The 17,331-nt window shown below is 38.5% G+C and overlaps 1 protein-coding gene across 1 annotated transcript in view; it reads left to right on the top strand.

Annotated features, from left to right (window-relative positions):
* Nucleotides 1–11,481, top strand: part of ANAPC10 (anaphase promoting complex subunit 10) — a 104,760-nt gene extending 93,279 nt beyond the window's left edge. Inside the window, exon 5 of the mRNA XM_059922556.1 lies at nucleotides 11,376–11,481. Within this exon, the coding sequence (XP_059778539.1) occupies nucleotides 11,376–11,429 (54 nt within the window). The 3' untranslated portion in view covers nucleotides 11,430–11,481. The remainder of the gene's footprint in view (nucleotides 1–11,375) is intronic.
* Nucleotides 11,482–17,331: the final 5,850 nt, after the last annotated feature.

The raw sequence follows: 17,331 nt of genomic DNA, 5'->3' as shown, positions 1-17,331 counted from the left end.
TGACTCTCTGCTAGGAATAAATCTATACAGCTTATTTGGAAGATATTTCCTCTCAGACCATTGCAAGTAAACATCTTGGAGAGAGATGAGAGAAAACTTTAGAAAGATACTCTTGGGCCAGATTTTGGAGGGTTTTTTAAAACGAAGTAAAAGGTTTGGCCTGTATCTTCTTTCAGGGAAACATTGACGGATTTTGAACAGATAAGTGAGTGATATGTGTTTTAAGAAGATTAAATTAGTAAGATTCAACTGGAGCAGGAAGCACCGGAGGCAGTAAAGATAGGTTCTGAAACCTTTTAAATAATGTAACGTCTAGAACAATGGTACTTGATACATGGGAAGCTTACTGTCAAATACTTAATGATTAAATGATAAACCCAGGTGTGGTGTGATGAGGGGCCAAATAGGAAGTGGCAAAAATAACTGGAAATATAAAATAGACAAGATTCATTGTCTATTTACCTGTGGCTAGGCCAAAAGTTTAAGTTTAGGTTAAAGATAATCAACAAACATATTGATATCAGGCTAAGATGTTTATATAGGTGTCTACTGTGTGGGGGCCTCAGAAGAATAAATTAGGTAAGGAGACAATGGTGAATATATTGATCATTAATTTATAAAGCATTACAAATAGTTACATATAGGGAAAATTATTAAGATGAGTAAAACATTTTTGTTCACCACCACCTCTGCCAACATTCAAACTACCCTGTTAGCTTTGATATGTAGGCCAATATTCTCCAGATCCTATATAGGTAGTTTCTTGCTCTACATCAATGTTTTTGCAGGTACTTTTGAGGAAGGAGCCTCAATTTACACATTTCCAAAAGGAATTTGTAATAGTTATCAGAATTTGGGGGAATTTTAGACTAATTAGTTATATGATAATTCTCTTGGTTATGGTTATTTAGTAGTCTCTAACAGCTATTTCTATTGTGTTAATTTCTTGGGTTTTAACCTGCTGTTTTTGGGCTACACAATCTACCTATAGTGTGTAGATAGATAGATATAGATATAGATATATGTTTTCCCTATAGATATATGTTTTCCCTTGTTTTTAAATCTTGGATTGTGAGCTTATCTTCAGCAAGGCTTTATCTATAAATTCCTGTGCAGTCTGGGTTAAGAAGGTTATCCCAGGATAGCTTGAGGTTTACTTTTGTATGCTTAGGGGATCCCTGGCTTAGGATTTCGTCTTTTGTAATTTCTTGACTTGTGGCTTCCTAGACGACATGTGACATAAATTCAGTCCTCTGTGTTGTGCAGGCCCGTATTGTGAATTCTCAAGAGATTTATTTTCCCCACTCAGAGCCCAAGCACAGGTAAGATAGTTTCCCTATTGTCTTTTGTTTTCTTTTGCTGGTGGACAGATTTTTTTTCTCCCGAGAGTTTAGCACTTCCAGTTTTATGTGGGGAATCTTAGTTTCAATTCTCCATCTTGCAAGAGCCAAGTTATTGTCTATCCTCTGCTTTCCCTTAGAAACCAAACTCCTAGATTGCAGCCACTCCTCACCACCCACCATTGAGGCAAGCACAGGGTAACCTACTCATTGTCAGTCAAGTTTTCAGTTGCTTCATTATTCCTGGCACCTGGATATTTTTCTTTTATATGAGCTTAGCTGTGCTTTTTTTTTTAAAAGTGTGTGTAATTTTCCCCAGCATTTCCAGTTGATGTAGCAGGAGGGTTTTTAATGTATAATCTGCCATATTGCTGAAACTCGAACTTGAAATCTTTCCACATCTATAAAGTTTTTTAAAAATATCATTGACTTTACTTTTCATAGTTTGAGTGGCCTTGAAATGGCATATTTTCCCTCTTTTGATTTAATAAAAAAAGGTACCTAATTCTGATATTACTAGACCTTGCCACATCATAAATTCTACTCAGAGGCACAAAGGGAATAATTAACTCTGAAGATTGATAGAAGACTAGCTCTTTTATCTTGGTCTGAGAAAGTAAACTTGAGAATACATCCCATGTGAATAAATAACACCAAATTCAGTATGGTGATTACCTTGGGGCCCAGGGGAAAGAGGAATTGAGAAATGAGATCATTATGGAGGTTCAATTACATTTGTAATGTTTTCTTTCTTAAGCTGAATAGTGTATACCCAGGGGCTTATTATATTCTTTATATTTTTTAAAGTATATATCTGAAACATTTCATAATAAAAAATGATTGTAAAAGGAATTATCGCCGTAATGAAATTGTACCATATCTTCTTTCATTCAATGGAAGATACACAGGGCATTTGTCATTGTCACGTGCATTTGTCAAGTGAAAAGATAGTTTTCCATCCTCACGAGGTTAAAGAGTAAGTTACTTCAATTACTGTTAAGATTTAGTCATTTCCATATTAGACTCTGTTTCCTCATGCCTGTTAAAAATGTCATATGATGCAGCAGAGCAAATAAGTCCGTGGGCCACAACTACTGAGGCTGCACTCTAGAGCCCACGAGCCACAGCTACTGAGCCCACGTGCCACAACTACTGAAGCCCACACGCCTGGAGCCCATGCTCCTCAATAAGAGAAGCCACCACAATGAGAAACCCACACACCGCAACAAAGAGTATCCCCCGCCCGCCACAACTAAAGAAAGCTCGCGCGCAGCAAAGACCCAACGTAGCCAAAAATAAAATAAATAAATAAATTCATTAAAAAAAAGTGTCGTATGACTGACCATAAATTTTAACGTGTCTAGTGATCATGCTCTTTCCAACTTGGGGAGTAATTCTAGCGTTATCCAGAGCAACGGGATAAATCTGGAGCATCTTCTGTGCTAAAAAGGCCTTTTTAAGTGTTTTTGCAACCAAATTCTCTGCTGATTTTCTTTGTTCATATTGATTACAAGTGCTACTGTTTAGTGATCTTGTTCACTCACGTCTCTTAACCCTGAAATAGGAAAGAGGAAGGAAGTGTTGGCATATAGAGGGACCCCGGTTCTTTCAAATGTTTACTTAGGCCTGGTACTCTACTTGATTCCTTGTGCAGACTCCCTCTTGTCCTCATAACAACATTAAAAATAGTTAACATGGGACTTCCCTGGTGGCACAGTGGTTAAGAATCCACCTGCCCATGCAGGGGACACGGGTTTGATCCCCGGTCCGGGAAGATCCCACATGCCGCAGAGCAACTAAGCCCGTGCACCACAACTACTGAGCCCGCATGCTGCAACTACTGAAGCCCACATGCCTAGAGCCCATGCTTTGCAACAAGAGAAGCCATTGCAATAAGAAGCCCACACACCACAACGAAGAGTAGCACCTGCTCACCGCAACTAGAGAAAGCCCACGCGCAGCAACAAAGACCCAATGCAGCCAAAAATAAATAATAAATTAATTAATTAATTTTAAAAAATAGTTGACATTAACTGAGCACTTTCTTTGTGCTAGTTGTTATGATAAAGCATTCTTTATGTATTATTGTATTTAATCCCACAATATTCCTGTAATTATCATTATCCCCTTTTTAGAATGAAGGGAACAGGTTAATTAGTTTTACTAAATTGCACAGTTACTAAAACTAAGTTGAATATTCTAAGTAATTCTGAAGTAGCTCTCCTCTCTCTGTTAAATATATAATATATATGAAACACGCAGAGAGAGAGAGAGAGAGCTTCTTTTGTTCTATATTACATCATCTAGTTTGGATACCACATAGCAATAACTTAATATTACTTGAGCATCAGAAAGATTGATGTAGCTGTTATGAAATGTAGGATTTAGCTGATTTCTATTTACAAGCAGTAAAATTTGAAACAGGAAAAGACAAGTAATGGTTCATCAGGGTACAGGGGTGGTTGGAGGGCAGAATACTTGTAAGAATAAACTGCCTCAGGCCGTGGTAAAATACCTATTGATGCTGATGGTATGTGTGGATAAGACAGGTATGTGGCCTTTGGTTTTATGTTTTCTGTCATACCAAAGACTATTAAAGGGATAATATTGTCCTGGGAGTCTCACCTTTGACCTAATCAAATAAAACCCTCCCCCCATCACTACTGTTAGGAGAGAGGGGGTGGTGCAGGATGGAGACACAAAGATTAAAAAATATAAAAAGTTGCCCCGGCTATAGGAAACATCCTATTTCTTTACAGATTAAGCTCACTGCTTTTCAGAAAAAGAGAAAGAAAGAAGGAAGAAAGGAAGGAGGGAAGGAGGGATAGAGAGATGGAGAGGAGAAAAGATGGATCAAATACAGAGAAAATTATTCACTTCTATTTCTGTTACTTAGCGAAGAAGATGCTTGCATGCCTCTTTTGCGACTTTATAACTTTGAAAAGAAATCAAGTGATTTCATTTTAACAGAGCCTTGTAAATAGCAAGGGATCTCATTCCCCCAAGCTTTCTTAGAGAAACTCACATATCTCCAAATTTCTTCTTGAACTATTATTTCTATTTCATACCGAGGCTTGTATTTATTTTGGCCTGTTTCAGTAATTCTGGGCCTGGGACACTTAGACGTTTAGGGGGCCTTCATTGGATTAGGAATAAATCATAAACGAGTAAGTATAATCTCAATTAAAATGGTACTTCCTCAGTCCAATTTACCACTGACATCTATGTGATCGAATCTAAATCCTACTATGCGGGACTCCCCTGGTGGTCCAGTGGTAAAGAATCTGCCTTGAAATGCAAGGGACGCGGGTTCAATCCCTGGTTGGGGAACTAAGATCCCACAAGCCTCAGGGCAACTAAGCCCGCGCGCCGCAACTACTGAGCTCACGCGCCTCAACTAGAGCCGGCATGCCACAAACTGCAGAGCCCACGCGCCCTGGAGCCTGCGCACCACAACTGGAGAGAGAAAACCTGCACGCCACAACTAGAGAGAAACCCGTGCGACACAATGAAGAGCCGGCGCACCCCAACAAAGATCCCGCGTGCCGCAACTAAGACCTGACGCAGACAAAAATAAATAAATAAAAAATAAATCTTTAAAAAAATTAAAAAATAAAATAAAATAAATGCAACATAGCAGCAAGTTAAAAAAAAATCCTACGATGATAATATTATAATAATTATTAATAAATTAATAAAACATTGGCTCATAAGACCCAGAGTCATGATTATGGGTGTGAGCAGATGTTTTCTTTTGCCTTCAGAATTTCACAGGTGTCCAAAAACATTGTAAAGATGCAAGAAGGGGCCAGTCTAAGGACAGGTGCCCTGGGGTGACCAATAAAGAGCTCTGCTTGCATGAATATTTTGCTGTTTTGTAGTTTTAAAAATTCGCAATTAAACTAAAATTAGGTCTTGTGGAAAATTGTGAATCTCTTTTCTCCAAACTTTCTTAGAAAGATTCAGGTATTTTCAGTGCTCTCCCTGATGCCAGATTTTGAGCTCTCTATTATCTGATTCCTTGGGCAGCTGCTACCTTACTACCCCTTCCCTTATGTTTCTGATGAGAACAGTAGAAAATTTTATTAGAAATCTTGCAGTCCTTTTGAAACTCTTTCATAAAAATTTCTTTTAAAAAATGTATTCCATTTTATGTACATAGAACAGGAAAGTGAATTATTCAAATATTTTGTAATGTACTTTATTGTTTACAAAGCTCATTCATGCCCATTGCCTCATTTAGATGTTTAAAGCGAATTCATCAGGTAGTTAAGGTGGGTCGCCCCATGAGACACATGAAGCTGAAACCACTGGTAGTAAGTGACCCAGGGCTTCTGACTCCTCACCTTGCACTCTTTCCTTATTTTAATTTATTCCTTGACCAACTGCCAATGAAAGGCTTCCATTTAAATGTGGATTCTTGGGTTTTCATATCTAATATTAACTTTTTGAAACTTTACAGAGTCATTAGAACTATAAGGGTTAATTGAGGGACAAGCAATAGTTGATGACAGTCTACCTCCATTAACTGACTTTGTTTTTTTTTCCTGTGTTTGTTCTGGGTCTCAGAAGTGCAAGATCAAGTGTGAATGGAGTATGGGGAGCCTTTGTCACTAAACAAACACTTAACTGATTGCTGCTGGATAGTAAGCATATAATAAATGGCAGCTTCAAAGAACATTTCAACATGATACAGAGGGAGATTCTTAATTCAAGATTATAAGATTTAAACACCTTCATTAATGGGAGCCACGTGGGGCTGCACACACTTTGGGTCACTTCTTTCTAGAACTTTGGTGCTCAAGATATTCCTGTGTCATCTCACGAGAGCGGTGTTAGCTCCAAGTATGCAACTGTGATGCCCAAAGGTTGTGAACTCTAACACCATTGTGTTTATTTTTATGAGAATTAGGTCAAGATTAGCCTAAGCAGAGGCACCAAATAATTTAGGATCACAGCAAAATGGGAAATAAATGTGTTTTATACTGAATCTTTACAGATGGATTTTGCAAAGAACAGTTAGTTAACCATAGATCCAACTGGGGATACATTTTTAATGATTTGCAGGTAGTTTAGGGAAAAGCTAAATAAAAATATTCCAGCCCCAACTGCTCTTCTAAAATGGGCTAAGGACTATAGCTGTGAATTGAAATAACCTGTGAATTTTTCTAACCAAAATAAAAATACCAGTTATGAAATATTTCTTTTACTCATTGCCAATTCTTTAATAATCCATTAGGTATTTCTAGGAGGTGGAGTAGTTGAAATGAAAATTTGAGCTCAGAAAGCTGAAAGGCTAGAATCTTGGATAAACTGGCTGAGGTGAGATAGAACTGGGTGTGAAAGGAGGCTTTTTCTGTGGTAGATTTGCCTTCAAACTGGGCATGTGTTTCATTTGGATAAGTCTTTGAAAGTTTCAGGAATCATTGAAAAAAGAGACTTGAAGGAACTTAGAAATAACTAGTTTAATCCTACTGCAGCCAAAGAGTAGATCACTTCATGGAGAAGGCATTCAGTTGTTTCTGTATGACTTAGCTAAACTCCACTGTCCTTTGCAGATTAAAAGTTAAGTAACTCAACTTGGTTAAAGAATCCACTCTTTTATCTATCATTCTATCTCCACATTAGACCCTTGTTATAAAACCAAGTTTCTTGTATACTACCTCTCCTTGCCTGATCCAGAAGTTATTGATTGACTGTGTTGTCCTTTATGTCATTGTTTATAGGGAAAACTGGTCTTTACACTCTATTTCATTTCAGCTTCATGGTCAACATTTAAGAACATTTAAATCTTTCTGTCATTTGCACTGGAAATGCTGGCAATAACAGGGTTAGTAATTATACGATTAGTAATTATGTGTCCAACAGTGAAGCTGAATATAGTTTTATTTGTTACATTTTCCTCTAGATAGTTCTAGGAGTGATTTTTCAATTCCCAGGTCCTTTTCAGAACTAGCCTTTAAAAAAACAAAACAAAACAAAACCCTTAACTACAATGAAAGCAGTTCATTTGCTCATTTACGAAAGAGAAACAGACTCACAGACTTAGAGAATGAACTTATGGTTACCAGGGGGAATGGTGGCGGGTAGGGATAGATTGGGAGATTGAGATTGACATGTACACACTGTTATATTTAAAATAGATAACCAACAGGGACCTACTGTATATCACAGGGAACTGTGCTCAATATTCTGTAATAACCTAAATGGGAAAAGAATTTGAAAGAGAACAGTTACATGTATATGTATAACTGAATCACTTTGCTGTGCACCTGAAACTAACACAACATTGTTAATCAACTATGCTCCAATAAAAAAAAAGTCAGAAAAGAAAGAAAGCAGTTCATTTATAAGAGCCCCTTCTTTTGTGAGCCCACTTATAACATAGGGACAGTGGCATGGTATTTATACCTAAATAGGTAGGTTAAAAAGAAGATGCGCTCATATGTGGCATTATTTCATTGAGAACAATTTCATTCTAAATTATAACTTTTATTCTTTTTTTTTTTTTTTTTTATGACTGCTTCTTTAAATAGCAGCCATTCCTGGTTTCATTCTTTAAATACCACCCTAAGGAGCAAAGCTAAAATAGGTACCTTCAGCTTTTTTGTACCGTAGAGATTTTATTTTAGAAAAAAGAAATCAGATTTCCTTGGGGCAAAAATTGGAAATTTGGTTTTACACAGGGTTCTTCAAACTACTAGCTACCCAAAGAAAAAAATGAGATAGAATTATGGAATGTTAGCTCTAAACACCATTTAGTTTAATATCTTTACTTAACAAAGAAACTGGGGCCTTACTGGCCAGCCAGTTCTCTAGTTGGTTATACAGATGGGTAGTGGGGACGTCTGTGGGGATTTCTCTCAACTCAGAATGATTCTGTTGCACCCAGTGTATTTGGTTGGATTTGGCTTCGGAAGTGGTGAAAGAAGGGAGGCTAAGAAAAAACAACCCATGACAGCTTTATGGCCAGCTCGTTAAATTAAATCCTTAGCTTGACACTGTATTGCTTTCTTTGCTGGGTGTGGATTGACAGGTATTGATGAAATGTCTTAGGTTCTAATTCAAAATGCCCAGTGACGAATTATAACTTTGACAAGTTGAGGTTATCAACAAGACACAGGGTGAGTCTATGGACCCCAGGCTGCAGCAGCCATTCTACTGCCTCTACCAAGCCTCTCTCTGTGCTTTAACAAGGATGCACTTGATCTCTTCACCCCCAAGGAATAGATTAAGTGCTTCAGTAAATATGCCATTAAGATTCTTCAATGTACTAAGCCATTAATACATACCTCAAATACGCTGGAAGCTGAGAACCTACAGCCACCCAAAGAAACATGTAAATGGCCTAAAGAAATGTCTAGTGCTGTATCTACTTTGATACTTCATTATTAAATACAGTTTTAAAATTGCCTTGGAAGCAATTTTTCTATGGCTTTGAATAAAACCAGAGTGGAGAAAATAGCAAATTCCTTTCCAATCTACTCTAAATTATTCCCTCTGCCACTGTGGCTACTTTGTTGTGGTTCTGAGTATATTAATTCCTTGACCTTGGGCCTGAATCAGGCTAAAGTTTCCAGAGGACCTTTTCACCACCAGCTAAGCCTCTTTGAGATTTCACTTTCCTATTGAAGAAGCTAAATTAGAAGCATTTTAGAGATGTTTACTATGGATGTACTATTTTGTTCTCTGCTATTTTATTTCTTACTTTTCTGGACATAATTCTTACAGTAACAGAATAACATGGTAATAGAATTTTAAACCACATTGGACCCAAGAGATCAGTTAACTCAACTCTTCACTTTAGAGGTGAAGAAATTATAGGTCAAAAATCTGAAGGCACAGTTATTTGTGTTGCCTTTGCCTTCTTAAAGGAATTTGGTATCTGTAGCTTATTCCTTTCTTAAAACTATAAACTTATTTATGCTCTCTAATCCTTAGTCATGATTTGGTTTTCATCACCTCTAGTGATTGATATGACATTTGGGGTGAGAAAACTTAGGTACAAGAGATGACTTGGCCAATCAGAGACTGAGGTAAGATAGAGAAAAACCTGGTGTTGAATTTTCGGGTGCTAGTCCTGAGAAGCCCTTTTTAAAAAAGACTTGCACTCATTTCTTTTGATATTAAAAGAAAATTAAAAATCTTCATTTTCACATTGATCGTTAATATTTTATGTGGTTCAAGAAAGACTTCTGAGAGTCAAATACATCCTGCAAATTTTGTAAAACAACCATTTAAATGGCTTACCTGGAATGATACATGGACTTATTAAGGGCAGATAATTTTTATAACTCCTTTGTCTTTGTTGAGGGGATGGGGTGGTTATGAATGACTTCAGTGAAAGACTTTAGGCTGAACTGACACAACCAATAATGAATATGAATGTAGGAAAAGTGTTGTCCATGGAAGTCTTCTTTGAAAAGAACCCTTGTGGTACTAATGTCCAACTGTGTAAGAAGTTGTCTGCCTCACCTTTAGAGTCATATGATGATCTCTATGTATGATACAGATTCAAGTCATTTACTAAGTTGGGTTCTAGTAACTCTTTATTATCATTTATAGTTTAAACAAAACAAAGGCCACTGCGCTTAGGCAAGCCCTTTTTTTCCTAATTAGCTCTCAGGATATATTTTATCTGAAGAATGAGCAGGTTTTAGGTATTTATTATTCAGAAACAAAACAGTTAAGAACAATGAAGTCATGGGATTGTGGATGATTTTTTACAATAAACCTGTGTTACTTTTATTATTTCGATTTTTAAAATACCAGAAATAAAAACCCCAAAAAATGACACTTTATGGTGATTTTATTTTCTGATCAGATCCCTTGTTAGTGCTCCCAGAAGACCATATGTCATAATACCACCACTGAATTTCATTTCTATTCAAATGCATAAGTTTTTAGGAATCCTAGACATCGGGAATACAGCGGTGACCCACGGCCACATCAACCTTGTGAAAATGTTGTAATATTCATTTGCACTGTCTTCTCCACTATATCTTAAGTTCTCCCAGGACGGAGGCCACGTCTTACTCATCTTTGTATCTAATGAATGTCTTTTGGATGAATCTGTGAATTGAGTTCTATAATCCTGGTGTCCATTCTGAGTTTTTTCTGGGTAGGACAAAATTTCAATTCTAAATGTATAAAACAGGGTATTGTCCTAATTCGGCATTCATATATAACTTGATACAGCTGTTAAATAAACAGAGAGGACGCTGCAAGACATAGTAAATGGTAAGAGTATGCGCCCCTCTCCAGGCTGATGACATGGTTTGATTAACACAAACCAGGATTTTTCTTTAGAAGCTGCAGAACCTGTTGCCTATTTACTGTCAGAACAGTTTAACATCAGCTGTGCTACAACAAAAACCATTGTATTTGACAGACATTCTCCAGTATTTAAATGAACAATACTAAGTAACCCCATACAACAGGTCAACTCATTCAGCTATTGGAATGTATATTTTACAGCCAACCTACCCGGGTGGGTCCATGGGGATACAATTCCACTTAAAAAAAAAAAAAAAATCAGACATTCACCAAAGGCTAGGCTGAACTGCTTTTACGGTCAAGGCAGCCAACTGGTGGTTTTTAAGAGCGCCTGGCTGGGAGGAAATTCCCCTCCTCCCCGTTTAGCCAAGGGGATCCTAATCCCTCCTCCCAGCCTGCTGCTTGCTCAAGATTACAGGAGTCTTGAGATTCTGAATAAAACTGCCAGCTGTCTTGACAGGAAAAGAGATAAGAGAAACATTCCTGAGAAGAGGGAGTGGCCTGAGGTAGCTGGGAGCAGAGTGGAGCTCCTGGAGGGAGCCGAGGGGATAAAACTGAAAGAAGAGATACACCCACAGAACAAGTTCAGATAGGTGAACAAAGGCTGCTGAGCGCCTGGGTCGAGATAGGATAACAAGGGGAGACCAGCGGGGTGGTGCAGGAGGAGGACAGCCAAGGGGTGACCCACTGCGTGCGTGTGTCAGGGGAGGGTGCCTTAAAGGGCTCAACTACCCAACCTGTTTCTGCCTTTGGATCTAGGGTCTAACTCACAGGGAGAAACCACTGCTTCTACCAATTGGGCAACTGATGTAAAAGAGCACAGACACCACCGAGACTGGCTCTCAAGCTATGGAAGCACCACAGGTACATCAGAGATGCTGCTCTGCTCCTGAAGAAATTATTGCAAAGTATGAAGCCAGGGAACAGGTAACAGCCTTCAGAATGTCTCAGGCCCAAATTATCTTCTGTGTTCATGGCACGGAACCTTAGGGTCTCAACTGAATACTCACCTGAGTATTTGAGCAGAGTCAACATTACTTTTTGAGAAAATAATTTGGCCTTGTTTATAAGGAAAACCCCCCTGTCCCATTTCTGCACCAGAGTAGAGAATGTCTAGTACAGAATGTCAGGTTCTTAAGAATTTTAAAAACATAAGGTCAGCTCTGTCACACAGGAATCCCTGATGTCAAAAATGGGGCTCTTTTTTAATAAGCACCATGGAATATCAGCATCTCAGATACCAGTAGAGAATTCAATTATGAAATGACAGCAGTTTGCTCACCAAAGCATGGCTGGAATATGTTAGGTTTAAGAGATCTGTTAGGGCCGAGGGTCAAGTAGAAAAAAATTTGTGTTTTAATAGAAAATTATGTCTCATCTATAGCCTACACTTCTAGATAATCAGATTCTAGCCTGGTTCGTTGCCATGGAGCTATTTTGTGACTCTCTGTGAGTTTTATGTAACTGATAGATATGTACATTATGTCTGATCTACTAGTGATTTTAATTTATTTCCTCTCCCACATGGAAAAACTAGTTTTGTCCCTATAAACTCGGGACTAGTTTACTCCTTATAAATTTGTGTTTTGACTTTTCCTTTAAACGGTTAAACATATGCCTGGTTCCCTCATATCATATGATTTGTTAAAAAAAAGTCTTTAGCACATGTTTATAGCTCTATGGGAGTTATGATTTTACCTTTTTCTGAAAATTATCTTTTACTGTCTCTTCCGCTAGACTCTCAAAGCACTATTTCTCGACTAGCGGAAAATGGGACACTAATAGTTACATGTTTTACAAAATGTTCAAGTGACCCAAGGAATCTCTGAAGGAAATCTGTCAAGAAGAAAATTATTCCAGCCTAGCTCAAGCTCTGCCACTAGCCTGACACTTTTATTGTTTATCTTGACATTCTGGTGTTTTCTCTGGTGCCTCTGTTCTTTCCTCCTCCCCCAAATTCTTTTAGGCTTGTTCTCTCTCTGGAGAGGTAGCTTCAGGGCTTCGGAGCGTCAGTAAAGCAAAGCTTGCCAGTTCCTGCCTCTTCCTGTACGTTGCAAACTGCCCTAAGTCCTTTTGTGAAGAAGGTGGATTATATTAATCCATAAAATAATGGCTTCCCCCCCGCCCTCCATTTTCCAACTATCAAATAGCCAAAAGAACTGAAGGTTCCCCTGATGAAGTTGAACATGGCTAATTTTATCTAAAAATGACATTTTCCGGATGTAAGGAACGGTTAAGAACTATAAAGAAAACTTATTTTGCAAATTTTGCTCAAGTGCGGAGTATCTTGGGTGTTGTGTTGTGACTTAGATATTAATGTTTGCCATTCAGTCAGTGCTTACCGAGGCCCACTGTGAACAGATAACCATGCAAGAAACTCAGCCTCCAAGACCAAGTAAAACAAAATCTCTGTCTTCAAGGAACTCGCAGGAGAAAAAACACGTATACAACTAACCACAACATAGTCTGAGATCGCTGCCATACTTAGTAGTATGAACACTATGGGAGAAACATATGGGGAAGAGGTCCAAAAATGAGTATAATTGCTTGGTAAAGAAACTTATCTAGAATTTTAATTGAAGGGTTGTCCAATCACTTTACAGATGAGGAAACCAAGTCCCAAAAATGTTATAGGATCGCAATTCATCCATAATATAAGCACAGATAAAAATTAAAACGGGTGATTGCACTGTGACTGAATAGCACAGACATTTCACCTCTTAAACTATAGCTGCTATTTTGTCTGTACAGTGAATTAACCTGCAAAACGTGTTGCAGTGTTTCTAACCTACTTGTGAATGTAAAGGAGTCATTTGTAAAAGGCTTTTGGCAGGCTAATGTCTCAGGCCTGGGGGAGAATTTGCTGTTATCTGAGCTGTTATCTGAGCTGCAGTCTTGGGAGGTCTCCCTGGGCTAATTTGGACAATCTAGTAGCTGGGGAAGTTGGGATGGTAGTGGTGGTGGTACCCCTAGCAGTGTCTGTCTCCTGGGCTGGCAAGAATTAAGCGGAGTGAGGGCTACAGCTTTTTTGGCTGAGGTTCAAGGCTGGGCTCCTATCCCAGCAGGGAGCTAGGGTGAAAACCAGAAGCTGGGCAGAAGGCCAGTCAGATCAAATGGTAGCTCATTCCCAGGAGTCTCAATTCACCTCCAGGAACACTGGACAAACTGCTTCCAGATTCTGCTCACTCATGAGAAGGAAGCTTCTAACATATGGACCGACTGAGCCATTCCCAGCTCAGGGCTGAGATGGGGAGCAGCTGGGTAGGGCTGGGACACTCAGGGATTGGCAAGGGTGAACACTATCTGTCATAGACTTGGGGTTTCTTATAAAAATATACCTGTTAGGAGAGAATACAAAAAAGGATAAAGAGGAAAATTCAGAATTAACCATGAATTTAAACACTTCCAGGCTTTTCTATGTGTGTGTATGTGTTTGTGTGTGTGTGTATATGTATAAATACACATGTATATACACACACATATGTATAAATTAATTCAATATTGTATATATTTATTAAACTTTTTCCACCCAATATTTTGTGCACATTTTAAAAATTATTAAATGTATAGTTTTATTAGAAATAACTTTTCTTATTACACACATATAAGGGACAGTTGTCTAATTTGATATTCCGCCCTGTTTGTATAATTAATTTTAACCCTAATCACGGAGAGAATTTAAGAGTTGAGAGGGATGTGACCCTCTCCTGTCACCCTCGTTCTACAGATGCAGAAACTGAGGTCCAATTTGATTGAGTGATTTGCAAGTTTAAACACAGCAGGTTTAAATAGAACCAAGGCTAAAATCACTCCAGGGTACTTTTCTGCTGTATAGTGATACCCTGAAATATTTATTTCATGTGTGTATGGCTTGTCTGCCTTGCCAGACTACGAGTTCCTTGAGGACTGAGTTAGCGTTATGTGGTACTTTGCTACTTCAAGTGTGTCTTCAGACCAGCCTTAATGGCATCATCTGGGAGCTGGTTAGAAATGCAGATTCCCGGGCTCCACCTCAGGCCTTATGAATCAGAAACTACAGCTAACAAGATGCCTAAGTGATTCATATCCACACTAAAGTTTGAGTAGCACTGAGGGTTACGGTCATTAAGTATTTGTTGTTCTTATGGTGTTTGTGTCCCTGCCAAATTCATATGTTGAAACCTAATCCCCAATGTGATGGTGTTTGGAGGAAGGTCTTTGGGAGATGATTAGGTCACCAGGGCTGAGCCCTCCATCTGTGAACCAGGAAGTGGGTCTTCACCAGACACTGAATCTGCTGGCATCTTGATCTTAGGCTTTCCAGCCTCCAGATCCATGAGAAATACACTTCTGTTGTTTACAAGCTACCCAGTCTCTGGTATTTTGTTATAGCATCCCAAACAGACTAAGACAGTGGTATTACTTAAGTCTTTTGTTCATAGCAATGGAAACTGACTCCAGGTACCTTAAAGCAGAAACAGGAGTAATAGCATTTGTTAGAAGGAGACTGGTGTATTGGAAACCAAACCTTAGGGGTTAAGCTTCTAAGGGACCTTAGAAATGGGACCCGGCTGACCTTTCCTGTGCGGCTCTACTGTAAGTGTGATGCCCAGTTGCGATGTCTTTCCATTCTAAGTTTTAAATGTGCACGTGCAAGAGAAAGCGGGGTGAGGCGGCGAGGGAGAGGGGGAGAGAGAGAGGGTGGGGGGAGAGAAAGAGAATATTTTTGCTTAAGTTAGGTTTCTATTCTCTTGATCAGTGACCAAGGTGCAGGGTCATGTTGCAGCATGGACACTGGATGCCATCCCTATAGCCATAGACATTCCTAGAAATGGGAGAGCATCGAGAGGCAGGAACCATTACAAAAGCTGCCTGCTGTGATTTATAAACTAAAGTGGTCCCGCTTTCCAGTAATAATTGTGCATAGATGTATGAGAAGAGCCTATTTCTAAGTCTTTCCCCCTCTGTGGCCCCTATTTCTCTGATTTTCATTGTTGCAAGTTCTCCATCAAAGAGAGCATACATTCTACTGATTTCAGCAATTAACATTTTGCTAATGACACCCAAATGCGCCTCCAGCTTGAATCTCTTTTCTGAGTTCCAGCCTCCAATCTCCAAATGTTGTGTCACTACTTAAATTTCAACATCGCCAAATTTGGGTTCATCATATGTCCCTCCCAATTTCTTTACTTTTATCAAGATGTGACTGTTTTCCATGATAACTAGCATCTGTGGCTCCTTTCTTGTTTTCAAATGTCAAATCCTGAACTTTAAAATGTGAATTTCTTTAATATCTCCCTTGCATCCTTACTGCCAGCCAGAATTCAAATCCTCACCCTCTCTCATTTAGATCAAGGCCTGTTGCCTTACCATGACCCTCCTCCTTTCCAGGCTTTCTGTCTCACCATTAGATTTTTCTTAGACTTTACTTGTATCATCCACTGCCTACTTCAGAAAATATTTAATATTATTTCAGGACATTTTATATATACATCTGAGGTCATCAGCACGAGATAACATTAGTAACTCAAAAGATCCCCACTGTCAGTGATATACTTAAAAATTATTTGAAAAAACAATTTTCCTAGAAATATTCTATGAGCTAGATAGCCAACCCTATTAGAGATGAATAGCATAGTGTTGACATAAAGAACAATATGTTAGTATAACCATTAAACTATTAAAGGAAAAACTGTTTCCTCTACTCACATAGACACTCTGACACCAAACCTGTGGGTTTTCCACACCAAGCAATTTTCCAATTGTCTGGACACCCACCTGGGTGTCCTATAATTCAGTTATGACATTAACTACCTGGAGTTAGTGCAGACCCCACAGGTCAGTGCTCCGGCCCACAAGACTGCCCCTCACTTCAGATGCCAATCGCAAGTCCAGATTGTCAACCTGTGCTTCTGACTAAATGGCTATGTCAACATTTTCCTAGAGAGAGGAGCATGATTTTATTCAGATGCTTAAAAGAGTTTTTGACTAAGAAGGGGATGTCTTCTTCATGCATAGATTCCCAGCACCTAGCACAGAGCCTGTTATAATAATAGGTATGCAATAACGATTTCTTACATAAGTAAAGCTTATTTGTTTATTTCTGAATTCCTTTGCATTTATAGCTTTAAACTGTCAGATAATTAGTACTTAGTTATAGACTATTCTTATACTATGCATTAATTGTTATATAATTCATTCATTATTTCATTTTAGCTCATCTTTTCCACTAATCTAGATTGTAAGGACAAAGATCATGCCTTATGTTTCTTTTCTTTGTCCCATAGCACCCAGCACAGTACCAAGCATCTAAAATTTTTTTTAAAACTCTGGTAATTGACTTGTCTTACAAGCTCATTAACCAAGGAATTTAATTTCTATGTAGTTAAACAGCAAATTTGAAGGGCAGATCCACAAATGGCCTGGTAATTATGATGGAGACCTGAGCAATTACTACATCATTCTAAGGCAACTTTCAGGTCTTCGCACTTACGGGGACACAGAAAAATAATTATTAATTTGATTCATGTTTTTTCACTGTCCACATATTCATTCACTGATTTATTTAACAAATATTTGTTGGGTTCCTACTATGTATCTGGCACTGCATGAGGCACTAAAGAAATAAAAAGGTGGTTGTTCCCTGCCATTGAAGAGTTTATAGCCTAGTGTAGGACTAGACCTGTAAAGATTAACCGTAATGCAATATGTTGAGTGCTGTTATGGAACTAGCTAC

Source organism: Balaenoptera ricei, chromosome 5 (genome assembly GCF_028023285.1).
Source record: "Balaenoptera ricei isolate mBalRic1 chromosome 5, mBalRic1.hap2, whole genome shotgun sequence".
In the NCBI taxonomy this organism is placed as follows: Eukaryota; Metazoa; Chordata; class Mammalia; order Artiodactyla; family Balaenopteridae; genus Balaenoptera; species Balaenoptera ricei.
Note: the sequence above shows the minus strand (reverse complement) of the source record. Positions and strands in the feature narration are given on the sequence as shown.